The following is a 27,755-nucleotide window of genomic DNA, read 5'->3' on the forward strand; positions in this document are numbered from 1 at the left end:
CATTTACATCACAATGGTGCATTTCTTGGAATCTCTAACATTGAAATGTATGAAATATTCCCCTTTGTATAGTTTTGTAATTTATTTAAAATGTAATTACTGTGGATATCTTTGTTTAAAATGAAGAAAAGTGGGCATTTTCACATGATGTGGAGCCCAACATCACGGCAGCTTGTCCAAGTATGTGATATTTCTCCCCCTGAGGTTCTCTGACTTTGTGAAGGCCAGGACTATGTATTTGTGTGTGATTATTTCAAATTTTTGTTTTTACCAGTTCAATACACCTGATTTGAAAAGCCACTCTACGCCTATTTCTTTGATGAACTTTATTGACAAGGTTTAGCTAGAAGTTACCAGAGAACATCATAGTAAAAAAACATATTAGATTTTGATAGATTTTCCTGCCTTACCAGGGACAAGAACACGACTGGAAAAGGAATAATAACATTATTGGAATTCACGATGAGGAAGAGTGAGGTGCTCGCAGCGGAGTCTGTGGCATGCTTGAATAAAGCCCTGTGCCACTTGAAGGGCATCTGGGATGAGATCGGCATCCCAGAAGACCAGAGACTGGAGAGAGGTCATGTGGTCAAGAACCATATCAAAAGTTTGCTGGACACGATGATTGCTGAGGAGGAGTCCCGAAGGAAGAGACTCCTGATAAGCATGGAGAAATGCAGGAAAGATCTGGACACACTCTGTCTGGAACTGCACACACCCCATGTTGAGGAGGAGCGGGGGAACAGCATGTTCCAGCAGGAGAAGGACATCCGGACTCGGGTGGAGGTTCTGTTGAAGGAGAAGAACCAGAGGATGCAGCGGCTCAAAGCCCTGGTCGAGCAGGACCAGGACCTGTGTGACATCCTCTGCTCCCAGCCCTTCTCCATCGCCCCCAAGGACGTCCGTATGCGTATAATATATAGGGGTAGAGGGGTAGTATAATATATAGGGGTAGAGGGGTAGTATAATATATAGGGGTAGAGGGGTAGTATAATATATAGGGGTAGAGGGGTAGTATAACATATAGGGGTAGAGGGGTAGTATAATATATAGGGGTAGAGGGGTAGTATAATATATGGGGGTAGAGGGGTAGTATAATGTATTGGGGTAGTATAATATCCCTGACATGGAATCCATATAAAATACATCCATGAATGTTGCTGATGTTTACCAACATGTTTATAACATCAACGCAGAATATTACAGTTTTTGTTCATGTTTTAGCCTACCAGGCCCAAAGAGGAGCCTACCAGGCCCAAAGAGGAGCCTACCAGGCCCAAAGAGGAGCCTACCAGGCCCAAAGAGGAGCCTACCAGGCCCAGCGAGGAGCCTACCAGGCCCAAAGAGGAGCCTACCAGGCCCAAAGAGGAGCCTACCAGGCCCAAAGAGGAGCCTACCAGGCCCAAAGAGGAGCCTACCAGGCCCAAAGAGGAGCCTACCAGGCCCAGCGAGGAGCCTACCAGGCCCAGGGAGCAGCCAGCCTGGAGGACCAACCCGGAGGTGTGTGTGTGTGTGTGTGTGTGTGTGTGTGTGTGTGTGTGTGTGTGTGTGCTGAGTAGAGATCAACGTGGGTCTTGTGTGTAAATTACCAGAGAGTCTATTGAAGTTCAAACAGCCTCACAGTCATCCATGAACCCCACCGTGAGAGGGTCCAGAAGCTGTGGGACCGGCTGCAGGTCCCGGAGGAGGAGAGAGGGGCCTTCTCTGATCACATGGTCCAGTCTAAGAAGAAGAAGAACCTGGAGGCGTTACAAGAGGAGATCAGGCGTCTGGAGGAGCTCAAACTGCTGAACATCCGTCACGTCACCGAGGCCATCCGGTCAGAGGTAGCTGTGTTATGGTAGAGGTGCTTCCTCAGCACTGAACAGCGGCAGGCCTTCGCTCCCTACTTTAGCGAGGAGTACACTGAGGAGCTGCTGGGTCTGCACGAGGGTGAGATCCTGAGGCTGAACCAGCACTTTGAAGAGCACAAGGAGCTGTTTGAGGGGGTCCACCACTAGGAGGACAGCTGGAGGCTCTTCCTGGATCTAGAGAGAAAAGCCACAGACCCCACCAGGTTGACCAACAGAGGAGGGGCCCTCCTCAAAGAGGAGAGACAGAGGTCAGAGTTGCACAAAAGCCTGCCCAAGCTTGAGAAGAAGCTGAAAGCCCAGATAGACGTGTGGGAGCAGGAGCAGGGGCGGGACTTCCTGGTCAACGGACAGCAGTTCCTGCAGTTTGTGGAGGAGCAGTGGGAGACGCACCGCGTAGAGAAGGAGCAGGAGAAACTGGAGAGACAATTGAAGAAAAGCAAGCAGACAGAAATGGATATGCTCTATGGAACGTCCGTCAGAACACCAACTCAAAGGAGGTTCCTTGGCACTGTGACCCCCAGTAAAACACGAAAGCTCAATGCCACCTCCAGCATCTCTAGCGCCAACTCTAACAGCACCGTCCGCTCAGCTTTTCAAATTCAAACTCAAACCCCAATGTGTTGAATTGATATAGATTTTTTCAGGGACCAATCAACCCAGGGTTCAACAGAGGATTGAGGATGTTGAGGGAAGATCCCTGTTGCCATTGAGAAGTGGGACAGTTTAAGTGAAGAAAACAAAGCACAACTTGGGTCAATGTCAAATTTCTACTGCAAAATGCACCTTGTTGCAAACCTGGAGGAGGAAGCCAAGAAAGCCTTGAAGAGCTTTGAGGACGTCGTTGTGCAGGAGGGGAAGAACACCCACAGCTTCACCACCAATGAAGCAGGAGCAGTGCGTTTAGTCCCAACAGCATGCAAAGCATTCACCGTAAGAGGCTCTGATGAAGCGGGCATTCCACACCTTCTGGAGGCTCATCTAGCTCCACTTGGCAGGTGTGAGAGCACTTGGCATCATAGATAAGATGGTTACAGGACCATTCTGGCGGCTCATCTCTCAAAAAGGCAAGAACATCCTCAGCCTAAACCACCATCTGTTGGATATGAAGATCCAGTTTGAGAGATGGAGCCGAGATGCAAGTCCACTCCTGGAAGCAGAAGCCCTATTCAACGAGGAAGTTGTTGAGGTCCACAAAGATGATCTGTACGAGGAACTCTTCAGTGAAAGTGGCGATGAAGAGTTTCAGGTGATTTTTTATATTGTGCATCTGTCAAATTTAAATATATTGAATGACAACTGTACATAGACCCTACTGTGTGTATGAGTACAAACATACTACACGCGTGTGAGCATGCATGCACAGTACAGTCACACTCATGAAACACTGTACCCACACACAGTGAAAGATTATCCCATGAAACGCGTACATGGGCTGATTGGTAAAACATAATTGCCGTCCCGTAGGTTTTGACACTATCTGTTATGTGTAACTGCAAATGTTAGGATGTAGCATGGTCATTCTGATATATTTGTATTTATTCCCCTCAGACCATGACACAGGAGGCCCTGGAGCTGATGATGTCTGGGATGCTTATTCTGTTGGAAAGGCAGGCTGCAGATCAGCTTCCAGGAGGAAAGTACTGGGACCCCTCAGAGGAGGTGAGGGCGCATGCTGGAAATGTGCCAACAACAAATATTGTGTCAGAACGTGACTTTGCCATCCTCGACATGCTGGTGCGACAGAAGCCTTCTGCTAGGACTCAAACTGCTGAACATCCGTCACGTCACCGAGGCCATCCGGTCAGAGGTAGCTGTGTTATGGTAGAGGTGCTTCCTCAGCACTGAACAGCGGCAGGCCTTCGCTCCCTACTTTAGCCAGGAGTACACTGAGGAGCTGCTGGGTCTGCACCAGGGTGAGATCCTGAGGCTGAACCAGCACTTTGAAGAGCACAAGGAGCTGTGTTGAAATGTGCCAACAACAAATATTGTGTCAGAACGTGACTTTGCCATCCTCGACATGCTGGTGCGACAGAAGCCTTCTGCTAGGACAATGTCGCAAAAAAGAAAAAAGCAGCAACAGAAGAGAGAGAAAGAAAACAAAGAACTAAACAACAAGGTCATGCTGACAAATAAAATAGCAAAATTGGGTGGTGTATGGTGTTCAGCAGCAGAAATAGATCACCAACTTTCAGCTCTGGCTACTGAAAGAGAAAAGATTCTAGCCTTGGTGACCCAGCTGCAGTTCCACAGGTCTGTCCTTAAGGCAAAAGGAGCAAAAGAACTGTTCCAGCAGTCGGTCACAAGAGATGGGAAATCTCACACTTTCAGCTTCAAGGAGCTTCGCCTGAATGTGCTTGAAGTTCTAAAAGAGAACCAGGTTGTTGAGGAGACAGAAGAGAATCAACAGGAGCCTGCAATAACATACCGCAGCGAGGAGGAAGTAAGGAAAAGGCTAGAGAGGTCTGGGATGAGATCGGCATCCCAGAAGACCAGAGACTGGAGAGAGGTCATGTGGTCAAGAACCATATCAAAAGTTTGCTGGACACGATGATTGCTGAGGAGGAGTCCCGAAGGAAGAGACTCCTGATAAGCATGGAGAAATGCAGGAAAGATCTGGACACACTCTGTCTGGAACTGCACACACCCCATGTTGAGGAGGAGCGGGGGAACAGCATGCTCCAGCAGGAGAAGGACATCCGGACTCGGGTGGAGGTTCTGTTGAAGGAGAAGAACCAGAGGATGCAGCGGCTCAAAGCCCTGGTCGAGCAGGACCAGGACCTGTGTGACATCCTCTGCTCCCAGCCCTTCTCCATCGCCCCCAAGGACGTCCGTATGCGTATAATATATAGGGGTAGAGGGGTAGTATAATATATAGGGGTAGAGGGGTAGTATAATATATAGGGGTAGAGGGGTAGTATAATATATAGGGGTAGAGGGGTAGTATAATATATGGGGGTAGAGGGGTAGTATAATGTATTGGGGTAGTATAATATCCCTGACATGGAATCCATATAAAATACATCTGTGGGACCGGCTGCAGGTCCCGGAGGAGGAGAGAGGGGCCTTCTCTGATCACATGGTCCAGTCCAAGAAGAAGAAGAACCTGGAGGCGTTACAAGAGGAGATCAGGCGTCTGGAGGAGCTCAAACTGCTGAACATCCGTCACGTCACCGAGGCCATCCGGTCAGAGGTAGCTGTGTTATGGTAGATGTGCTTCCTCAGCACTGAACAGCGGCAGGCCTTCGCTCCCTACTTTAGCGAGGAGTACACTGAGGAGCTGCTGGGTCTGCACGAGGGTGAGATCCTGAGGCTGAACCAGCACTTTGAAGAGCACAAGGAGCTGTTTGAGGGGGTCCACCACTGGGAGGACAGCTGGAGGCTCTTCCTGGATCTAGAGAGAAAAGCCACAGACCCCACCAGGTTGACCAACAGAGGAGGGGCCCTCCTCAAAGAGGAGAGACAGTTAGCCCTTCTAAAATGCCTTTCTAAACAATGGAATGAAATAAATGATGATAATACAGAGAAAAAAAAAAAAAAAAAAAAAAAAAAGAGGAGAGACAGAGGTCAGAGTTGCACAAAAGCCTGCCCAAGCTTGAGAAGAAGCTGCGCAGGCGGAGGAGAATTCCTCCTGCGAAACTTCATCAACCTTTTGGAGGCACCGGCACACCATGTCCCTCATTCGGGACAGATCCGTATCAGAGGATGAGAGGGTGGCAAGGGGCGTGCCACTACAGGGATCTTCTGATCGACAGGGCAGAGTGTGTCCACAGGGCACACAGAGAGACCTTGAGAACCAGAGAACAGAAGAGGAAGAGGAAGGTAGAGGAAGGTAGAGGAAGAGTTGGGGCCTGCACGGAGGAGACGAGGTGGGAGCTGGTCTGACCAGCGGTGGTCTGACCAGCGGTGGCTCGGTACCGAGGAGAGGAGGGAGGAGGATCTGATTGCGGATATGGGCTTCCTGTCTGTCACAGACTAGTAACTCTCCACCTCTGACTGACAGCTCGATCCCTCCTCTACTTTGAATGAACTCAACCCCAATGTGTTGAATTGATATAGATTTATGAAGTAGTAGTAATAATATTAAGATAAGATTTCTGTCAGCATGCATACATTTTAAAACAATTATAAATAAAAGTGTTTTTTGAATGAACTCAACCCCAATGTGTTGAATTGATATAGATGTAGACTGACAATGTATCAAATATACACATTCTGCAGTTACAAATTATACATTTAACTACAACATTTACATCACAATGGTGCATTTCTTGGAATCTCTAACATTGAAATGTATGAAATATTCCCCTTTGTATAGTTTTGTAATTTATTTAAAATGTAATTACTGTGGATATCTTTGTTTAAAATGAAGAAAAGTGGGCATTTTCACATGATGTGGAGCCCAACATCACGGCAGCTTGTCCAAGTATGTGATATTTCTCCCCCTGAGGTTCTCTGACTTTGTGAAGGCCAGGACTATGTATTTGTGTGTGATTATTTCAAATGTGTGTTTTTACCAGTTCAATACACCTGATTTGAAAAGCCACTCTACGCCTCTTTCTTTGATGAACTTTATTGACAAGGTTTAGCTAGATGTTACCAGAGAACATCATAGTAAAAACATATTAGATTTTGATAGATTTTCCTGCCTTACCAGGGACAAGAACACGACTGGAAAAGGAATAATAACATTATTGGAATTCACGATGAGGAAGAGTGAGGTGCTCGCAGCGGAGTCTGTGGCATGCTTGAATAAAGCCCTGTGCCACTTGAAGGGCATCTGGGATGAGATCGGCATCCCAGAAGACCAGAGTCTGGAGAGAGGTCATGTGGTCAAGAACCATATCAAAAGTTTGCTGGACACGATGATTGCTGAGGAGGAGTCCCGAAGGAAGAGACTCCTTATAAGCATGGAGAAATGCAGGAAAGATCTGGACACACTCTGTCTGGAACTGCACACACCCCATGTTGAGGAGGAGCGGGGGAACAGCATGCTCCAGCAGGAGAAGGACATCCGGACTCGGGTGGAGGTTCTGTTGAAGGAGAAGAACCAGAGGATGCAGCGGCTCAAAGCCCTGGTCGAGCAGGACCAGGACCTGTGTGACATCCTCTGCTCCCAGCCCTTCTCCATCGCCCCCAAGGACGTCCGTATGCGTATAATATATAGGGGTAGAGGGGTAGTATAATATATAGGGGTAGAGGGGTAGTATAATATATAGGGGTAGAGGGGTAGTATAATATATAGGGGTAGAGGGGTAGTATAATATATGGGGGTAGAGGGGTAGTATAATGTATTGGGGTAGTATAATATCCCTGACATGGAATCCATATAAAATACATCTGTGGGACCGGCTGCAGGTCCCGGAGGAGGAGAGAGGGGCCTTCTCTGATCACATGGTCCAGTCCAAGAAGAAGAACCTGGAGGCGTTACAAGAGGAGATCAGGCGTCTGGAGGAGCTCAAACTGCTGAACATCCGTCACGTCACCGAGGCCATCCGGTCAGAGGTAGCTGTGTTATGGGAAAGGTGCTTCCTCAGCACTGAACAGCGGCAGGCCTTCGCTCCCTACTTTAGCGAGGAGTACACTGAGGAGCTGCTGGGTCTGCACGAGGGTGAGATCCTGAGGCTGAACCAGCACTTTGAAGAGCACAAGGAGCTGTTTGAGGGGGTCCACCACTGGGAGGACAGCTGGAGGCTCTTCCTGGATCTAGAGAGAAAAGCCACAGACCCCACCAGGTTGACCAACAGAGGAGGGGCCCTCCTCAAAGAGGAGAGACAGTTAGCCCTTCTAAAATGCCTTTCTAAACAATGGAATGAAATAAATGATGATAATACAGAGAAAAAAAAAAAAAAAAAAAAAAAAAAAGAGGAGAGACAGAGGTCAGAGTTGCACAAAAGCCTGCCCAAGCTTGAGAAGAAGCTGCGCAGGCGGAGGAGAATTCCTCCTGCGAAACTTCATCAACCTTTTGGAGGCACCGGCACACCATGTCCCTCATTCGGGACAGATCCGTATCAGAGGATGAGAGGGTGGCAAGGGGCGTGCCACTACAGGGATCTTCTGATCAACAGGGCAGAGTGTGTCCACAGGGCACACAGAGAGACCTTGAGAACCAGAGAACAGAAGAGACCCTGGCGTCACAGAAGAGGAAGAGGAAGGTAGAGGAAGGTAGAGGAAGAGTTGGGGCCTGCACGGAGGAGACGAGGTGGGAGCTGGTCTGACCAGCGGTGGTCTGACCAGCGGTGGCTCGGTACCGAGGAGAGGAGGGAGGAGGATCTGATTGCGGATATGGGCTTCCTGTCTGTCACAGACTGGTGGTTCGGTACCGAGGAGAGGAAGGAGGAGGATCTGATTGCGGATATGGGCTTCCTGTCTGTCACAGACTAGTAACTCTCCACCTCTGACTGACAGCTCGATCCCTCCTCTACTTTGAATGAACTCAACCCCAATGTGTTGAATTGATATAGATTTATGAAGTAGTAGTAATAATATTAAGATAAGATTTCTGTCAGCATGCATACATTTTAAAACAATTATAAATAAAAGTGTTTTTTGAATGAACTCAACCCCAATGTGTTGAATTGATATAGATGTAGACTGACAATGTATCAAATATACACATTCTGCAGTTACAAATTATACATTTTACTACAACATTTACATCACAATGGTGCATTTCTTGGAATCTCTAACATTGAAATGTATGAAATATTCCCCGTTGTATAGTTTTGTAATTTATTTAAAGTGTAATTACTGTGGATATCTTTGTTTAAAATGAAGAAAAGTGGGCATTTTCACATGATGTGGAGCCCAACATCACGGCAGCTTGTCCAAGTATGTGATATTTCTCCCCCTGAGGTTCTCTGACTTTGTGAAGGCCAGGACTATGTATTTGTGTGTGATTATTTCAAAATTTTGTTTTTACCAGTTCAATACACCTGATTTGAAAAGACACTCTACGCCTCTTTCTTTGATGAACTTTATTGACAAGGTTTAGCTAGATGTTACCAGAGAACATCATAGTAAAAAAACATATTAGATTTTGATAGATTTTCCTGCCTTACCAGGGACAAGAACACGACTGGAAAAGGAATAATAACATTATTGGAATTCACGATGAGGAAGAGTGAGGTGCTCGCAGCGGAGTCTGTGGCATGCTTGAATAAAGCCCTGTGCCACTTGAAGGGCATCTGGGATGAGATCGGCATCCCAGAAGACCAGAGACTGGAGAGAGGTCATGTGGTCAAGAACCATATCAAAAGTTTGCTGGACACGGTGATTGCTGAGGAGGAGTCCCGAAGGAAGAGACTCCTTATAAGCATGGAGAAATGCAGGAAAGATCTGGACACACTCTGTCTGGAACTGCACACACCCCATGTTGAGGAGGAGCGGGGGAACAGCATGCTCCAGCAGGAGAAGGACATCCGGACTCGGGTGGAGGTTCTGTTGAAGGAGAAGAACCAGAGGATGCAGCGGCTCAAAGCCCTGGTCGAGCAGGACCAGGACCTGTGTGACATCCTCTGCTCCCAGCCCTTCTCCATCGCCCCCAAGGACGTCCGTATGCGTATAATATATAGGGGTAGAGGGGTAGTATAATATATAGGGGTAGAGGGGTAGTATAATATATAGGGGTAGAGGGGTAGTATAATATATAGGGGTAGAGGGGTAGTATAATATATGGGGGTAGAGGGGTAGTATAATGTATTGGGGTAGTATAATATCCCTGACATGGAATCCATATAAAATACATCTGTGGGACCGGCTGCAGGTCCCGGAGGAGGAGAGAGGGGCCTTCTCTGATCACATGGTCCAGTCCAAGAAGAAGAACCTGGAGGCGTTACAAGAGGAGATCAGGCGTCTGGAGGAGCTCAAACTGCTGAACATCCGTCACGTCACCGAGGCCATCCGGTCAGAGGTAGCTGTGTTATGGGAAAGGTGCTTCCTCAGCACTGAACAGCGGCAGGCCTTCGCTCCCTACTTTAGCGAGGAGTACACTGAGGAGCTGCTGGGTCTGCACGAGGGTGAGATCCTGAGGCTGAACCAGCACTTTGAAGAGCACAAGGAGCTGTTTGAGGGGGTCCACCACTGGGAGGACAGCTGGAGGCTCTTCCTGGATCTAGAGAGAAAAGCCACAGACCCCACCAGGTTGACCAACAGAGGAGGGGCCCTCCTCAAAGAGGAGAGACAGTTAGCCCTTCTAAAATGCCTTTCTAAACAATGGAATGAAATAAATGATGATAATACAGAGAAAAAAAAAAAAAAAAAAAAAAAAAAGAGGAGAGACAGAGGTCAGAGTTGCACAAAAGCCTGCCCAAGCTTGAGAAGAAGCTGCGCAGGCGGAGGAGAATTCCTCCTGCGAAACTTCATCAACCTTTTGGAGGCACCGGCACACCATGTCCCTCATTCGGGACAGATCCGTATCAGAGGATGAGAGGGTGGCAAGGGGCGTGCCACTACAGGGATCTTCTGATCAACAGGGCAGAGTGTGTCCACAGGGCACACAGAGAGACCTTGAGAACCAGAGAACAGAAGAGACCCTGGCGTCACAGAAGAGGAAGAGGAAGGTAGAGGAAGGTAGAGGAAGAGTTGGGGCCTGCACGGAGGAGACGAGGTGGGAGCTGGTCTGACCAGCGGTGGTCTGACCAGCGGTGGCTCGGTACCGAGGAGAGGAGGGAGGAGGATCTGATTGCGGATATGGGCTTCCTGTCTGTCACAGACTGGTGGTTCGGTACCGAGGAGAGGAGGGAGGAGGATCTGATTGCGGATATGGGCTTCCTGTCTGTCACAGACTAGTAACTCTCCACCTCTGACTGACAGCTCGATCCCTCCTCTACTTTGAATGAACTCAACCCCAATGTGTTGAATTGATATAGATTTATGAAGTAGTAGTAATAATATTAAGATAAGATTTCTGTCAGCATGCATACATTTTAAAACAATTATAAATAAAAGTGTTTTTTGAATGAACTCAACCCCAATGTGTTGAATTGATATAGATGTAGACTGACAATGTATCAAATATACACATTCTGCAGTTACAAATTATACATTTTACTACAACATTTACATCACAATGGTGCATTTCTTGGAATCTCTAACATTGAAATGTATGAAATATTCCCCGTTGTATAGTTTTGTAATTTATTTAAAGTGTAATTACTGTGGATATCTTTGTTTAAAATGAAGAAAAGTGGGCATTTTCACATGATGTGGAGCCCAACATCACGGCAGCTTGTCCAAGTATGTGATATTTCTCCCCCTGAGGTTCTCTGACTTTGTGAAGGCCAGGACTATGTATTTGTGTGTGATTATTTCAAAATTTTGTTTTTACCAGTTCAATACACCTGATTTGAAAAGACACTCTACGCCTCTTTCTTTGATGAACTTTATTGACAAGGTTTAGCTAGATGTTACCAGAGAACATCATAGTAAAAAAACATATTAGATTTTGATAGATTTTCCTGCCTTACCAGGGACAAGAACACGACTGGAAAAGGAATAATAACATTATTGGAATTCACGATGAGGAAGAGTGAGGTGCTCGCAGCGGAGTCTGTGGCATGCTTGAATAAAGCCCTGTGCCACTTGAAGGGCATCTGGGATGAGATCGGCATCCCAGAAGACCAGAGACTGGAGAGAGGTCATGTGGTCAAGAACCATATCAAAAGTTTGCTGGACACGGTGATTGCTGAGGAGGAGTCCCGAAGGAAGAGACTCCTTATAAGCATGGAGAAATGCAGGAAAGATCTGGACACACTCTGTCTGGAACTGCACACACCCCATGTTGAGGAGGAGCGGGGGAACAGCATGCTCCAGCAGGAGAAGGACATCCGGACTCGGGTGGAGGTTCTGTTGAAGGAGAAGAACCAGAGGATGCAGCGGCTCAAAGCCCTGGTCGAGCAGGACCAGGACCTGTGTGACATCCTCTGCTCCCAGCCCTTCTCCATCGCCCCCAAGGACGTCCGTATGCGTATAATATATAGGGGTAGAGGGGTAGTATAATATATAGGGGTAGAGGGGTAGTATAATATATAGGGGTAGAGGGGTAGTATAATATATAGGGGTAGAGGGGTAGTATAATATATGGGGGTAGAGGGGTAGTATAATGTATTGGGGTAGTATAATATCCCTGACATGGAATCCATATAAAATACATCTGTGGGACCGGCTGCAGGTCCCGGAGGAGGAGAGAGGGGCCTTCTCTGATCACATGGTCCAGTCCAAGAAGAAGAACCTGGAGGCGTTACAAGAGGAGATCAGGCGTCTGGAGGAGCTCAAACTGCTGAACATCCGTCACGTCACCGAGGCCATCCGGTCAGAGGTAGCTGTGTTATGGGAAAGGTGCTTCCTCAGCACTGAACAGCGGCAGGCCTTCGCTCCCTACTTTAGCGAGGAGTACACTGAGGAGCTGCTGGGTCTGCACGAGGGTGAGATCCTGAGGCTGAACCAGCACTTTGAAGAGCACAAGGAGCTGTTTGAGGGGGTCCACCACTGGGAGGACAGCTGGAGGCTCTTCCTGGATCTAGAGAGAAAAGCCACAGACCCCACCAGGTTGACCAACAGAGGAGGGGCCCTCCTCAAAGAGGAGAGACAGTTAGCCCTTCTAAAATGCCTTTCTAAACAATGGAATGAAATAAATGATGATAATACAGAGAAGAAAAAAAAAAAAAAAAAAAAAAAGAGGAGAGACAGAGGTCAGAGTTGCACAAAAGCCTGCCCAAGCTTGAGAAGAAGCTGCGCAGGCGGAGGAGAATTCCTCCTGCGAAACTTCATCAACCTTTTGGAGGCACCGGCACACCATGTCCCTCATTCGGGACAGATCCGTATCAGAGGATGAGAGGGTGGCAAGGGGCGTGCCACTACAGGGATCTTCTGATCGACAGGGCAGAGTGTGTCCACAGGGCACACAGAGAGACCTTGAGAACCAGAGAACAGAAGAGGAAGAGGAAGGTAGAGGAAGGTAGAGGAAGAGTTGGGGCCTGCACGGAGGAGACGAGGTGGGAGCTGGTCTGACCAGCGGTGGTCTGACCAGCGGTGGCTCGGTACCGAGGAGAGGAGGGAGGAGGATCTGATTGCGGATATGGGCTTCCTGTCTGTCACAGACTAGTAACTCTCCACCTCTGACTGACAGCTCGATCCCTCCTCTACTTTGAATGAACTCAACCCCAATGTGTTGAATTGATATAGATTTATGAAGTAGTAGTAATAATATTAAGATAAGATTTCTGTCAGCATGCATACATTTTAAAACAATTATAAATAAAAGTGTTTTTTGAATGAACTCAACCCCAATGTGTTGAATTGATATAGATGTAGACTGACAATGTATCAAATATACACATTCTGCAGTTACAAATTATACATTTAACTACAACATTTACATCACAATGGTGCATTTCTTGGAATCTCTAACATTGAAATGTATGAAATATTCCCCTTTGTATAGTTTTGTAATTTATTTAAAATGTAATTACTGTGGATATCTTTGTTTAAAATGAAGAAAAGTGGGCATTTTCACATGATGTGGAGCCCAACATCACGGCAGCTTGTCCAAGTATGTGATATTTCTCCCCCTGAGGTTCTCTGACTTTGTGAAGGCCAGGACTATGTATTTGTGTGTGATTATTTCAAATGTGTGTTTTTACCAGTTCAATACACCTGATTTGAAAAGCCACTCTACGCCTCTTTCTTTGATGAACTTTATTGACAAGGTTTAGCTAGATGTTACCAGAGAACATCATAGTAAAAACATATTAGATTTTGATAGATTTTCCTGCCTTACCAGGGACAAGAACACGACTGGAAAAGGAATAATAACATTATTGGAATTCACGATGAGGAAGAGTGAGGTGCTCGCAGCGGAGTCTGTGGCATGCTTGAATAAAGCCCTGTGCCACTTGAAGGGCATCTGGGATGAGATCGGCATCCCAGAAGACCAGAGACTGGAGAGAGGTCATGTGGTCAAGAACCATATCAAAAGTTTGCTGGACACGGTGATTGCTGAGGAGGAGTCCCGAAGGAAGAGACTCCTTATAAGCATGGAGAAATGCAGGAAAGATCTGGACACACTCTGTCTGGAACTGCACACACCCCATGTTGAGGAGGAGCGGGGGAACAGCATGCTCCAGCAGGAGAAGGACATCCGGACTCGGGTGGAGGTTCTGTTGAAGGAGAAGAACCAGAGGATGCAGCGGCTCAAAGCCCTGGTCGAGCAGGACCAGGACCTGTGTGACATCCTCTGCTCCCAGCCCTTCTCCATCGCCCCCAAGGACGTCCGTATGCGTATAATATATAGGGGTAGAGGGGTAGTATAATATATAGGGGTAGAGGGGTAGTATAATATATAGGGGTAGAGGGGTAGTATAATATATAGGGGTAGAGGGGTAGTATAATATATGGGGGTAGAGGGGTAGTATAATGTATTGGGGTAGTATAATATCCCTGACATGGAATCCATATAAAATACATCTGTGGGACCGGCTGCAGGTCCCGGAGGAGGAGAGAGGGGCCTTCTCTGATCACATGGTCCAGTCCAAGAAGAAGAACCTGGAGGCGTTACAAGAGGAGATCAGGCGTCTGGAGGAGCTCAAACTGCTGAACATCCGTCACGTCACCGAGGCCATCCGGTCAGAGGTAGCTGTGTTATGGGAAAGGTGCTTCCTCAGCACTGAACAGCGGCAGGCCTTCGCTCCCTACTTTAGCGAGGAGTACACTGAGGAGCTGCTGGGTCTGCACGAGGGTGAGATCCTGAGGCTGAACCAGCACTTTGAAGAGCACAAGGAGCTGTTTGAGGGGGTCCACCACTGGGAGGACAGCTGGAGGCTCTTCCTGGATCTAGAGAGAAAAGCCACAGACCCCACCAGGTTGACCAACAGAGGAGGGGCCCTCCTCAAAGAGGAGAGACAGTTAGCCCTTCTAAAATGCCTTTCTAAACAATGGAATGAAATAAATGATGATAATACAGAGAAAAAAAAAAAGAAAAAAAAAAAAAAAGAGGAGAGACAGAGGTCAGAGTTGCACAAAAGCCTGCCCAAGCTTGAGAAGAAGCTGCGCAGGCGGAGGAGAATTCCTCCTGCGAAACTTCATCAACCTTTTGGAGGCACCGGCACACCATGTCCCTCATTCGGGACAGATCCGTATCAGAGGATGAGAGGGTGGCAAGGGGCGTGCCACTACAGGGATCTTCTGATCAACAGGGCAGAGTGTGTCCACAGGGCACACAGAGAGACCTTGAGAACCAGAGAACAGAAGAGACCCTGGCGTCACAGAAGAGGAAGAGGAAGGTAGAGGAAGGTAGAGGAAGAGTTGGGGCCTGCACGGAGGAGACGAGGTGGGAGCTGGTCTGACCAGCGGTGGTCTGACCAGCGGTGGCTCGGTACCGAGGAGAGGAGGGAGGAGGATCTGATTGCGGATATGGGCTTCCTGTCTGTCACAGACTGGTGGTTCGGTACCGAGGAGAGGAAGGAGGAGGATCTGATTGCGGATATGGGCTTCCTGTCTGTCACAGACTAGTAACTCTCCACCTCTGACTGACAGCTCGATCCCTCCTCTACTTTGAATGAACTCAACCCCAATGTGTTGAATTGATATAGATTTATGAAGTAGTAGTAATAATATTAAGATAAGATTTCTGTCAGCATGCATACATTTTAAAACAATTATAAATAAAAGTGTTTTTTGAATGAACTCAACCCCAATGTGTTGAATTGATATAGATGTAGACTGACAATGTATCAAATATACACATTCTGCAGTTACAAATTATACATTTTACTACAACATTTACATCACAATGGTGCATTTCTTGGAATCTCTAACATTGAAATGTATGAAATATTCCCCGTTGTATAGTTTTGTAATTTATTTAAAGTGTAATTACTGTGGATATCTTTGTTTAAAATGAAGAAAAGTGGGCATTTTCACATGATGTGGAGCCCAACATCACGGCAGCTTGTCCAAGTATGTGATATTTCTCCCCCTGAGGTTCTCTGACTTTGTGAAGGCCAGGACTATGTATTTGTGTGTGATTATTTCAAAATTTTGTTTTTACCAGTTCAATACACCTGATTTGAAAAGACACTCTACGCCTCTTTCTTTGATGAACTTTATTGACAAGGTTTAGCTAGATGTTACCAGAGAACATCATAGTAAAAAAACATATTAGATTTTGATAGATTTTCCTGCCTTACCAGGGACAAGAACACGACTGGAAAAGGAATAATAACATTATTGGAATTCACGATGAGGAAGAGTGAGGTGCTCGCAGCGGAGTCTGTGGCATGCTTGAATAAAGCCCTGTGCCACTTGAAGGGCATCTGGGATGAGATCGGCATCCCAGAAGACCAGAGACTGGAGAGAGGTCATGTGGTCAAGAACCATATCAAAAGTTTGCTGGACACGGTGATTGCTGAGGAGGAGTCCCGAAGGAAGAGACTCCTTATAAGCATGGAGAAATGCAGGAAAGATCTGGACACACTCTGTCTGGAACTGCACACATCCCATGTTGAGGAGGAGCGGGGGAACAGCATGCTCCAGCAGGAGAAGGACATCCGGACTCGGGTGGAGGTTCTGTTGAAGGAGAAGAACCAGAGGATGCAGCGGCTCAAAGCCCTGGTCGAGCAGGACCAGGACCTGTGTGACATCCTCTGCTCCCAGCCCTTCTCCATCGCCCCCAAGGACGTCCGTATGCGTATAATATATAGGGGTAGAGGGGTAGTATAATATATAGGGGTAGAGGGGTAGTATAATATATAGGGGTAGAGGGGTAGTATAATATATAGGGGTAGAGGGGTAGTATAATATATGGGGGTAGAGGGGTAGTATAATGTATTGGGGTAGTATAATATCCCTGACATGGAATCCATATAAAATACATCTGTGGGACCGGCTGCAGGTCCCGGAGGAGGAGAGAGGGGCCTTCTCTGATCACATGGTCCAGTCCAAGAAGAAGAACCTGGAGGCGTTACAAGAGGAGATCAGGCGTCTGGAGGAGCTCAAACTGCTGAACATCCGTCACGTCACCGAGGCCATCCGGTCAGAGGTAGCTGTGTTATGGGAAAGGTGCTTCCTCAGCACTGAACAGCGGCAGGCCTTCGCTCCCTACTTTAGCGAGGAGTACACTGAGGAGCTGCTGGGTCTGCACGAGGGTGAGATCCTGAGGCTGAACCAGCACTTTGAAGAGCACAAGGAGCTGTTTGAGGGGGTCCACCACTGGGAGGACAGCTGGAGGCTCTTCCTGGATCTAGAGAGAAAAGCCACAGACCCCACCAGGTTGACCAACAGAGGAGGGGCCCTCCTCAAAGAGGAGAGACAGTTAGCCCTTCTAAAATGCCTTTCTAAACAATGGAATGAAATAAATGATGATAATACAGAGAAAAAAAAAAAGAAAAAAAAAAAAAAAGAGGAGAGACAGAGGTCAGAGTTGCACAAAAGCCTGCCCAAGCTTGAGAAGAAGCTGCGCAGGCGGAGGAGAATTCCTCCTGCGAAACTTCATCAACCTTTTGGAGGCACCGGCACACCATGTCCCTCATTCGGGACAGATCCGTATCAGAGGATGAGAGGGTGGCAAGGGGCGTGCCACTACAGGGATCTTCTGATCAACAGGGCAGAGTGTGTCCACAGGGCACACAGAGAGACCTTGAGAACCAGAGAACAGAAGAGACCCTGGCGTCACAGAAGAGGAAGAGGAAGGTAGAGGAAGGTAGAGGAAGAGTTGGGGCCTGCACGGAGGAGACGAGGTGGGAGCTGGTCTGACCAGCGGTGGTCTGACCAGCGGTGGCTCGGTACCGAGGAGAGGAGGGAGGAGGATCTGATTGCGGATATGGGCTTCCTGTCTGTCACAGACTGGTGGTTCGGTACCGAGGAGAGGAAGGAGGAGGATCTGATTGCGGATATGGGCTTCCTGTCTGTCACAGACTAGTAACTCTCCACCTCTGACTGACAGCTCGATCCCTCCTCTACTTTGAATGAACTCAACCCCAATGTGTTGAATTGATATAGATTTATGAAGTAGTAGTAATAATATTAAGATAAGATTTCTGTCAGCATGCATACATTTTAAAACAATTATAAATAAAAGTGTTTTTTGAATGAACTCAACCCCAATGTGTTGAATTGACCCCACCAGGTTGACCAACAGAGGTCAGAAAATACCGGTACCGTTTCTAACTTCTGATTGGGTGGGCAGACTAGCCCGCCTCCTCCAACATCTCCCACTGCCCACCCCCTCTTCTTTCTGTCATAAACACAGCGCTCTGAAGCAGACAACCCGTAGACTGGTTGGCGACTTTGTCGCTATATCTGGCGACTTTCCAGACCCCCATGGCGACTTAATTAGTCAAAAGCGACCAGCGACAAATCTAGCTACTTTTTCTGGTCATTTGGGGAATTACTGTAAAGCAGACAACCCGTAGACTGGTTGGCGACTTTGTCGCTATATCTGGCGACTTTCCAGACCCCCATGGCGACTTATTTAGTCAAAAGCGACCAGCGACAAATCTAGCTACTTTTTCTGGTCATTTGGGGAATTACTGTAAAGCAGACAACCCGTAGACTGGTTGGCGACTTTGTCGCTATATCTGGCGACTTTCCAGACCCCCATGGCGACTTAATTAGTCAAAAGCGACCAGCGACAAATCTAGCTACTTTTTCTGGTCATTTGGGGAATTACTGTAAAGCAGACAACCCGTAGACTGGTTGGCGACTTTGTCGCTATATCTGGCGACTTTCCAGACCCCCATGGCGACTTAATTAGTCAAAAGCGACCAGCGACAAATCTAGCTACTTTTTCTGGTCATTTGGGGAATTACTGTATTTTTTATTTTTGTAGGGTAACCTCTCTGTACCCTACAGAGAGGTTACCCTACAGAGAGGTTAGCCTACAGAGAGGTTAGCGTACAGAGAGGTTAGCCTACAGCAGGGTTAGCCTACAGAGAGGTTAGCCTACAGAGAGGTTAGCCTACAGCAGGGTTAGCCTACAGAGAGGTTATCCTACAGAGAGGTTAGCCTACAGCAGGGTTAGCCTACAGAGAGGTTAGCCTACAGAGAGATTAGCGTACAGAGAGGTTAGCCTACAGAGAGGTTAGTCTTCAGAGAGGTTAGCCTACAGCAGGGTTAGCCTACAGAGAGGTTAGCCTACAGAGAGGTTAGCCTACAGAGAGGTTACCCTACTGTATTTTTTTTATTTTTGAGGAGAAGGAGAGTCAGACACTTTTGCTCAGCCACCATAGTGGCTATCCATAGGAAAACAACTGATTTTCACAGTGCCTTCTTAAGTTATATTCTTTCATAACAGACACGCTTGTCTCCACACACAAGACACACAGGCTTTCCTTTTACTTCTTTTCGCCTCCCACCTGTCTTGAAACCCCCTGTCTGTTTTCAGCGTCTACTTTTCACTGTGCTGCTGCTCTGCTCATGACGAGTACTGAAGTGAAGCGAAGACGCGGGGTCGCGCTCGCTCGCGGGCACTCGGTACTCGCCAATGCACTCGCAGTGCATCTTGGGACTTGTAGTATTATGGTGCTAAGGGCACAGAATACTGCGGGCCGGTTTTAATAGTAATTAAATATCATCCCGCGGGCAAGAGAGAACTCATTCACGGGCCTGATCTGGCTTTGACACATGTGCTGTAAAGCATCTAACATGTCCTGTGTTCCACAATTCATGTTAAAACCGAGCTCAAGAGAGACGAGTAGGCCTACAGTCTCCCCAGAGAGAGCCTTGGTACAGCAAGGTTAGCCTACAGCAGGGTTAGCCTACAGAGAGGTTAGCCTACAGAGAGGTTAGCCTACAGCAGGGTTAGTCTACAGAGAGGGTAGTCTACAGAGAGGTTAGTCTACAGAGAGGTTAGCCTACAGAGAGGTTAGCCTACAGAGAGGTTACCCTACAGCGAGGTTAGTCTACAGAGAGGTTAGCCTACAGCAGGGTTAGCCTACAGAGAGGTTAGCTTACAGAGAGGTTACCCTACAGAGAGGTTAGCCTACAGAGAGGTTAGCCTACAGAGAGGTTAGCCTACAGAGAAGTTAGCCTACAGCAGGGTTAGCCTACAGAGAGGTTAGCGTACAGAGAGGTTAGCCTACAGAGAGGTTACCCTACAGAGAGGTTAGCCTACAGAGAGGTTAGCCTACAGAGAAGTTAGCCTACAGAGAGGTTAGCCTACAGATAGGTTAGCCTACAGCGAGATTAGCCTACAGAGAGGTTAGCCTAGAGAGAGGTTAGCCTACAGAGAGGTTAGCCTACAGAGAGGTTAGCCTACAGAGAGGTTACCCTACAGAGAGGTTAGCCTACAGAGAGGTTAGCGTACAGAGAGGTTAGCCTACAGCAGGGTTAGCCTACAGAGAGGTTAGTCTTCAGAGAGGTTAGCCTACAGCAGGGTTAGCCTACAGAGAGGTTAGCCTACAGAGAGGTTAGCCTACAGCAGGGTTAGTCTACAGAGAGGTTAGCCTACAGAGAGGTTCGCCTACAGCAGGGTTAGCCTACAGAGAGGTTACCCTACAGAGAGGTTAGCCTACAGCGAGGTTAGCGTACAGCGAGGATTGCTGTCTCCTCCTCTCTCCCTCAACAAACGCAGCAGACAGACCCCAATGTGACGCTCTGAGCCTGCTCAGCCTTTTTAAATTAATTTAGCCTTTCAGAATTGCATATTATGCAAATTAGTTGATTATGTCATCTAGCTACTTCTAGCTACTTTTGGGAGAGCCACTTCCATGGAGTACTTCCATTACATTGGAGTTGGCAACACTGCTGGTGACTTTCCAAACCCCCTTGGCGACTTAACTAGTCAAAAGCGACCAGCGACAAATGTAGCTACTTTTTCTGGTCATTTGGGGAATTACTGTAAAGTATCTAACATAATGTCGCGTAGAAAAGACGCCACCTTTCATAAGATAGTACCAGGTAACAGTAACAGATACCAGTGTCTACCACAGGCATGTGGAGGTATAACTCAAGAAAGTTATCTTTTTTTGCCGGTGGCATCCTGAAAGGAAAAACTTAAAAACGTATCAGTATACATACAGTACATACTGATACATACATACATACATACATACATACATACCCAAGAACGTGTCGTTGTAAGGCGATCAACTTCTCCAGAATTGAGTTAATTGAGTCGTCAAGCGAGTTCGTTTAATCTCAACGAGACGTCCTTGATATAACTTCTTAAGATAAAATGATCCAATCAAATATTAGGCACCACTACTGAACTGTTCTTTATTTATTTTTATTTATTTTTAAATGCAGTTCTGCATTTTTTTTATTACAACGTTTGAAAATATATACAGAAAAAACATTTTGGCCTGTAATCTGTTACATATAGCAAACAAGCACAGCTAAAGGAACAGTAAACAGAACAGAACAGTAACAGAAACTACTAAAACTAGCAGTGCAATTAATAAACGATACTGCGGGAAGCAGCATTAAATTAACAAACATTCCACATCTCAAGGCATCGAAGTGATGATGGGAAAATATATGAATACAATATACAAAAATAGTTACTAGTAAAATAAAAAAGATGACTGTACATTTAAGCTACACATCCACAGGTTCAAGTAGATGATTTGAACATTAGAACTATCAGATAGAACATTACTATCATTAATCATATCATATTAATAATATCAATATAATATCATATTGATATTAACTATCAATATCATTACAATCATTAACATTACATTAGAACTATGAGATAGAACATTACTATCCTCAATTACTCTCAAAATGATTCGAGAGGCTAACATATAATGCATGCATCGTTTAATGCATTTCATAGAGTACTTAGGTATCTCAACAACTTAACAATAAATACCACTGGATAACTAAAAGTAATTCAAGTAACATGGAACATCAAATAATTTCACATTTAGTTTTTACCTTGTATCCTGTCTCATAAGCAGATATAACTGTATTGACCGAGAGAGGTACGCTAACATTTGGCATAGTATCTTTAAAGCACTGAGGTGTCACAAACCTGTAAACCACATTGATGTTGTATCATAACCTTTAGAGTGACCATGTTACCAGTCTTTGTACTGAAGACCCAGGCAGCCATTTTGTAGGGTCTATTTCTTTAGTCAGTAAACAGTAAAGCACCAAGTCGCTCCCTTTAGTCTCTTCCCCGGTCAAACAGGAAGGTTGTGTTCTCTGACTACCCTGACGACCCTGACGTTACACCTGATTGGCTTAATGAACAGGAAGTGGTTTTTAAAACCTCTCTTAAGATGCATCAGTGAGCTACTAAGAGTGCACGTGAGAGACTGGGGCTGTGTTCGTAAATTCGCTCTGGAAATCTGATCAGCACTGACTGTGAGAAGAATGCGTCTTGTCCAATCAAATCACTCGGTCCCTTTATGACATTGGACCCAGGGTGCACTCCGGTTGCTCTGAGCAAATTTACGAACACAGCCGTAGTGAGAAGCTTAGTGTCATCTTCCACAGTAGCCACTGGAACGTGTTAGGGGAAGACTTTCAGCTTCCATGGATGTTCTTAATATTCCTTTCCTATGATCAACTGTTTTTGTGTTTTCCTAACTGATATATTTTGGATGAATCCCTACGGGGGGAAGCTAAAGAGACATTCACTCTAAAAAAATCTGACTTACATTCTCAGTATATTATTAATACTTAGTGCGAAGAGAGTAACAATCATAAGAATAGTTACTTAACAGTCTGCATCCCTCAGCAGGGAGCAGAGCAGGGAGCCCTGGTTCAGACGGATGATGCCGAGGGGGTCTGGCGTGAACGTGTTCATCCGGTAGTCCTTACAGCTCCCCCAGCACGTCGCCTCTCAGACTGATGAGAGGCAGCTTCTGCTTCTCCAGGGGCTCAGTAGGAAGCAGAGACACGGGGACCAGAGGAGCCACCTCCACTCTCTGGTCCATCCCCTGGTCCTCCAGGGGCAGGAAGTCCTCCAGGGGCAGGAAGTCCTCCAGGGGCAGGAAGTCCTCCAGAGGCAGGAAGTCCTCCCCGCCGTCAGGCTCGTCACCGTCGTCCCTGGCAACAGCCATCCCAGCATCCCCTGCTGCTTGCCCTGCGCCCTCGTTGGACTAAAACAGAGCCATGGGGATGAAGGGCCTGCCCTCCGTCAGCGCGTCCCTCAGCAGACCTCCACTCCTCCACTCTCGCGGTCGACTCCTTCATGTCCGTGTTCTGAGAGACCATAGTGGAGACGTGGTCGAGGGAGTCCAACTCAGTATCATCCATGTGCTTTCTGGTCTTTCTGGTCTTCTTCGCACCATCCTCTCCAGATGCAGCATCCTCTTTATTCCGCTTGTCTCTGTCGGAGATGTAGTCCAGCGTTTGGAACACCAGGTTGTACAGGTGGTCCACCTTCTTGCTGTAAATACATGTTGAGCCTTGGATGACCAGTGCTGCCTCTGCAAAGTTCAGAGTGGTTCTCCCTCCGTCAAAAGTCATAGTTATATCATCCAACTCCTAGGTAAAGCGTCAGCTCCGAGGCGACGTCAATGGCCCAGTTGTCCTTGAGATCGCGGATCGGCCGCAACAAATGAGCTAATCTGGTCTCAACTGCCTTGTCCATGACGTCCAGAAACCCAATTTGAAGAAGATCCAGTCACAAGTTAAACACTTAGATGAAGTTGTTACTATCTATCTATGCTAAAAACGTATTCTTAGAAGAAACTGTTGACTGTTTATTTTTTGTTGAAAAGAACCCCGCGCAGACGCCACCTTTGAATTTGACCGTTGAGAGTTTTCCTTCTTCTTTGTGTAAGTTCCTCTCTTTTTTTTATTTTTTATAATCTGTTTATTCATTTATTTTTTTCATCAAAAAAACACAAAACACTTGAGAGTTGTGAGTGAGTTCATCTCCATGTAGAGCCTTTCCAAGAACTGCAGAACCTCATCCTTCAGGAGTTCTACAGGGAAGTTGTTGAGGTTCCTGTAGTTAAGGAACAGGTTCTTGTGGCGTTCCTGTTTAGCCATACATATCGTCTCATGGAGTTCTGAGGCCATTTCTATGGAGAAGCCCCTTACCAAGGGGGGCCTTCTATACCATTGTTCTATACCATTGTTGCCCCCTGTAGGTGCTGAGGTGATGACAGGTGCGTGTGTGTCCATGTCTTTTATGAAGTCGTGGGTCATTCTCTCCAGCTCCTCCACTTCCCTCATGGAGAGAGGCACCCCCCCGCCGGGGATACGGAACGGGCCAGAGGGTGAGGGCTTTGATGACGGGGGAGATTTCATTGGCTGGCTGAAAGAAGAGGGTGGTGATGTCATCGCCTTGGGCTGAGGAGGCGCCACAGGAGTAGGAGGGGCCACAGGAGCAGGAGGGGGTGGGTTCACATTCTCCGGTCTGCCAATGGGAGAAGAGCCCTTTGTGTGATTGAAGGCTGGGGGAGCCACTGTGGTGGTTGGAGGGGCGAGGGGAGGAGGAGGGGGGGGGGGGGGGGGGGGTAGGTGGCAGCGGAAGGTTTAGGGGCGACGCCAAACGGAGCAGGGGTGTGGTTCTGGTTCTGGTTCTGCTTCGGTGCCACGGTGGGCGCCGTGGTGACCGCTCGGACCCCGAAACTGGTCCCACTTGGACTGACGGGGGGGAGACCGCCCTTAGGGGCCACGGCCGGGCCCTTAGCGGGCTGCTGCGCGACAAGGGCCGGAGCGGATGCTGCAGGGTTGTGGTTGGCCTGTCGGTTTGTGGCTCTGGCTTTGAGCTCCTCTGCCCAGGGGGGGGGGAGGGCTTGTCTCCCATCTCTGGGGGTGGGAGGAAGGAGAGGGCGGGCTTTGGAGCGGTGGGGGGAGGGCCAGGGGGCTTGGGGGCAGGTGCTGCCGAGTGCTGATTGGGTAACTGAATGAACGACGATCATGGACGGTTGGAAGGTTTGAACATGAACATGCGGCTCGCGAGCCACGGGAAGGGCGGCAGGAGACTCGGCTCTCCATGTCTATGCTTTGCGGTAGCTGTGTTTGCCCTCTCCTCAGCCTTGAGGGCCCTCATGGCAAGCTCCTCCAGGGGGACCACGCGCTCTGCCTCTGAGCCTATGGACTTGACCTTGACAGGTAGAGGCACAGTGACCTCGCCTAGGGCCAGGGAGAGCAGCGTACCATCAGAGACCTGCGGCGAAAGACCACACCCGCTGCAGCCGATCACTTTGTTGTACAGGTATGACGGAAGGCCTTTGAGGTGGACGTTGTTCTCGACGAAGACAAACTGCAGCTCCCGCGAACGACCCAAGTCCAGGGGCAGCGAGGCCAGGCGGTTGGCGGCCATGGAGAGCTCGTTGAGGCTGTGCAGCTGACAGAGCTGGCGGGGGAAGCCCCTCAGGTGGTTGCGGTCCAGGGTCAGGCACTGCAGGGACAGGCACTGGTGCAGCCGCTCCGGCAGGCAGGCCAGCAGGTTCATGGACACGTCCAGGGTCTCCAGGTCCCGGAGGTCCCCGACCTCTGGAGGAAGGAATTTGAGCTGGTTGTTGGCCAGCCTCAGGTGCCGTAGAGACCTCAGTCTGCCGATCTCAGGACAGATGACCTGCAGAGCGTTGTCACTCAGGTCCAATGACTGGAGCTTGGCCAGGTTTCCTACAGCTTCAGGAATGGTGGCTATGTTATTGGAGTGTAGATACAGCTCAATCAAGTTTGGGAGCTTCTGTGCAAGATTGTCAGGCAGAGTTGTGAGTGAGTTATCTCCATGTAGAGCCTTTCCAAGAACGGCAGACCCTCATCCTTCAGGAGTTCTACAGGGAAGTTGTTGAGGTTCCTGTAGTTAAGGAACAGGTTCTTGTGGCGTTCCTGTTTGGCCATACATATCGTCTCATGGAGTTCTGAGGCCATTTCTATGGAGAAGCCCCTTACCAAGGGGGGTTTCTCTGTCACTCTGCCTTCTATACCATTGTTGCCCCCTGTAGGTGCTGAGGTGATGACAGGTGCGTGTGTGTCCATGTCTTTGATGAAGTCGTGGGTCATTCTCTCCAGCTCCTCCACTTCCCTCATGGAGAGAGGCACCCCCCCGCCGGGGATACGGAACGGGCCAGAGGGTGAGGGCTTTGATGACGGGGGAGATTTCATTGGCTGGCTGAAAGAAGAGGGTGGTGATGTCATCGCCTTGGGCTGAGGAGGGGCCACAGGATTAGGAGGGGCCACAGGAGCAGGAGGGGGTGGGTTCACATTCTCCGGTCTGCCAATGGGAGAAGAGCCCTTTGTGTGATTGAAGGCTGGGGGAGTCACTGTGGTGGTTGGAGGGGCGAGGGGAGGAGGGGGGGGGGGGAGGGGTAGGTGGCAGCGGAAGGTTATGGGGCGACGCCAAACGGAGCAGGGGTGTGGTTCTGGTTCTGGTTCTGCTTCGGTGCCACGGTGGGCGCCGTGGTGACCGCTCGGACCCCGAAACTGGTCCCACTTGGACTGACGGGGGGGAGACCGCCCTTAGGGGCCACGGCCGGGCCCTTAGCGGGCTGCTGCGCGACAAGGGCCGGAGCGGATGCTGCAGGGTTGTGGTTGGCCTGTCCGTTTGTGGCTCTGGCTTTGAGCTCCTCTGCCCAGGGGGGGGGGGAGGGCTTGTCTCCCATCTCTGGGGGTGGGAGGAAGGAGAGGGCGGGCTTTGGAGCGGTGGGGGGAGGGCCAGGGGGCTTGGGGGCAGGTGCTGCCGAGTGCTGATTGGAAAACTGAATGAACGACGATCATGGACGGTTGGAAGGTTTGAACATGAACATGCGGCTCGCGAGCCACGGGAAGGGCGGCAGGAGACTCGGCTCTCCATGTCTATGCTTCGCGGTAGCTGTGTTTGCCCTCTCCTCAGCCTTGAGGGGCTGGCGGTATATGCCATAGAGGGCCCTCATGGCGAGCTCCTCCAGGGGGACCACGCGCTCTGCCTCTGAGCCTATGGACTTGACCTTGACAGGTAGAGGCACAGTGACCTCGCCTAGGGCCAGGGAGAGCAGCGTACCGTCAGAGACCTGCGGCGAAAGACCACACCCGCTGCAGCCGATCACTTTGTTGTACAGGTATGACGGAAGGCCTTTGTGGTGGACGTTGTTCTCGACGAAGACAAACTGCAGCTCCCGCGAATGACCCAAGTCCAGGGGCAGCGAGGCCAGGCGGTTGGCGGCCATGGAGAGCTCGTTGAGGCTGTGCAGCTGACAGAGCTGGCGGGGGAAGCCCCTCAGGTGGTTGCGGTCCAGGGTCAGGCACTGCAGGGACAGGCACTGGTGCAGACGCTCCGGGAGGCAGGCCAGCAGGTTCATGGACACGTCCAGGGTCTCCAGGTCCCGGAGGTCCCCGACCTCTGGAGGAAGGAATTTGAGCTGGTTGTTGGCCAGCCTCAGGTGCCGTAGAGACCTCAGTCTGCCGATCTCAGGACAGATGACCTGCAGAGCGTTGTCACTCAGGTCCAATGACTGGAGCTTGGCCAGGTTTCCTACAGCTTCAGGAATGATGGCTATGTTATTGGAGTGTAGATACAGCTCAATCAAGTTTGGGAGCTTCTGTGCAAGATTGTCAGGCAGAGTTGTGAGTGAGTTCATCTCCATGTAGAGCCTTTCCAAGAACTGCAGACCCTCATCCTTCAGGAGTTCTACAGGGCAGTTGTTGAGGTTCCTGTAGTTAAGGAACAGGTTCTTGTGGCGTTCCTGTTTGGCCATACATATCGTCTCATGGAGTTCTGAGGCCATTTCTATGGAGAAGTCCCTTACCAAGGGGGGTTTCAAGTTTGGGAGCTTCTGTGCAAGATTGTCAGGCAGAGTTGTGAGTGAGTTCATCTCCATGTAGAGCCTTTCCAAGAACTGCAGACCCTCATCCTTCAGGAGTTCTACAGGGAAGTTGTTGAGGTTCCTGTAGTTAAGGAACAGGTTCTTGTGGCGTTCCTGTTTGGCCATACATATCGTCTCATGGAGTTCTGAGGCCATTTCTATGGAGAAGCCCCTTACCAAGGGGGGTTTCTCTGTCACTCTGCCTTCT

At 48.6% G+C, this 27,755-nt stretch overlaps 5 protein-coding genes and 2 pseudogenes across 7 annotated transcripts; 5 read left to right on the forward strand and 2 right to left on the reverse strand.

Annotated features, from left to right (window-relative positions):
• Positions 1 to 462: 462 nt before the first annotated feature.
• Positions 463 to 2,477, forward strand: LOC308154488 (protein regulator of cytokinesis 1-like; annotated as a pseudogene). Its single transcript has 3 exons — positions 463 to 900; positions 1,225 to 1,463; positions 1,616 to 2,477. The product of its transcript is annotated as a protein regulator of cytokinesis 1-like (transcript).
• Positions 2,478 to 8,963: 6,486 nt separating this feature from the next.
• Positions 8,964 to 10,415, forward strand: LOC308154489 (protein regulator of cytokinesis 1-like; the record flags this gene model as incomplete). Its single annotated transcript, XM_080527643.1, has 3 exons — positions 8,964 to 9,405; positions 9,596 to 10,034; positions 10,130 to 10,415. The coding sequence occupies 3 exons, from the start codon at positions 8,964 to 8,966 to the stop codon at positions 10,413 to 10,415; spliced, it is 1,167 nt and encodes a 388-aa protein (XP_080383769.1).
• Positions 10,416 to 11,369: 954 nt separating this feature from the next.
• On the forward strand, positions 11,370 to 13,163 carry LOC308154490 (protein regulator of cytokinesis 1-like; the record flags this gene model as incomplete). Its single annotated transcript, XM_080527644.1, has 4 exons — positions 11,370 to 11,811; positions 12,002 to 12,440; positions 12,536 to 12,749; positions 13,158 to 13,163. 4 exons carry the CDS (start codon positions 11,370 to 11,372, stop codon positions 13,161 to 13,163), a joined length of 1,101 nt encoding a protein of 366 aa, XP_080383770.1.
• A 518-nt stretch (positions 13,164 to 13,681) lies between these two features.
• Positions 13,682 to 15,193, forward strand: LOC308154491 (protein regulator of cytokinesis 1-like; the record flags this gene model as incomplete). The annotated part of the gene is made up of 3 exons (XM_080527645.1): positions 13,682 to 14,123; positions 14,314 to 14,752; positions 14,980 to 15,193. The coding sequence occupies 3 exons, from the start codon at positions 13,682 to 13,684 to the stop codon at positions 15,191 to 15,193; spliced, it is 1,095 nt and encodes a 364-aa protein (XP_080383771.1).
• Positions 15,194 to 16,088: 895 nt separating this feature from the next.
• Positions 16,089 to 17,600, forward strand: LOC308154492 (protein regulator of cytokinesis 1-like; the record flags this gene model as incomplete). Its single annotated transcript, XM_080527646.1, has 3 exons — positions 16,089 to 16,530; positions 16,721 to 17,159; positions 17,387 to 17,600. The coding sequence occupies 3 exons, from the start codon at positions 16,089 to 16,091 to the stop codon at positions 17,598 to 17,600; spliced, it is 1,095 nt and encodes a 364-aa protein (XP_080383772.1).
• Positions 17,601 to 24,672: 7,072 nt separating this feature from the next.
• Positions 24,673 to 25,637, reverse strand: LOC308154493 (leucine-rich repeat-containing protein 28-like; annotated as a pseudogene). Its single transcript has one exon. The product of its transcript is annotated as a leucine-rich repeat-containing protein 28-like (transcript).
• An 842-nt stretch (positions 25,638 to 26,479) lies between these two features.
• LOC308154495 (leucine-rich repeat-containing protein 28-like) lies at positions 26,480 to 27,469 on the reverse strand (the record flags this gene model as incomplete). The annotated part of the gene is made up of 1 exon (XM_080527648.1): positions 26,480 to 27,469. The coding sequence occupies one exon, from the start codon at positions 27,467 to 27,469 to the stop codon at positions 26,480 to 26,482; it is 990 nt and encodes a 329-aa protein (XP_080383774.1).
• Positions 27,470 to 27,755: the final 286 nt, after the last annotated feature.

The sequence above is a fragment of the Nansenia antarctica genome, assembly GCF_963989245.1.
Source record: "Nansenia antarctica genome assembly, chromosome: 3".
In the NCBI taxonomy this organism is placed as follows: domain Eukaryota; kingdom Metazoa; phylum Chordata; class Actinopteri; order Argentiniformes; family Microstomatidae; genus Nansenia; species Nansenia antarctica.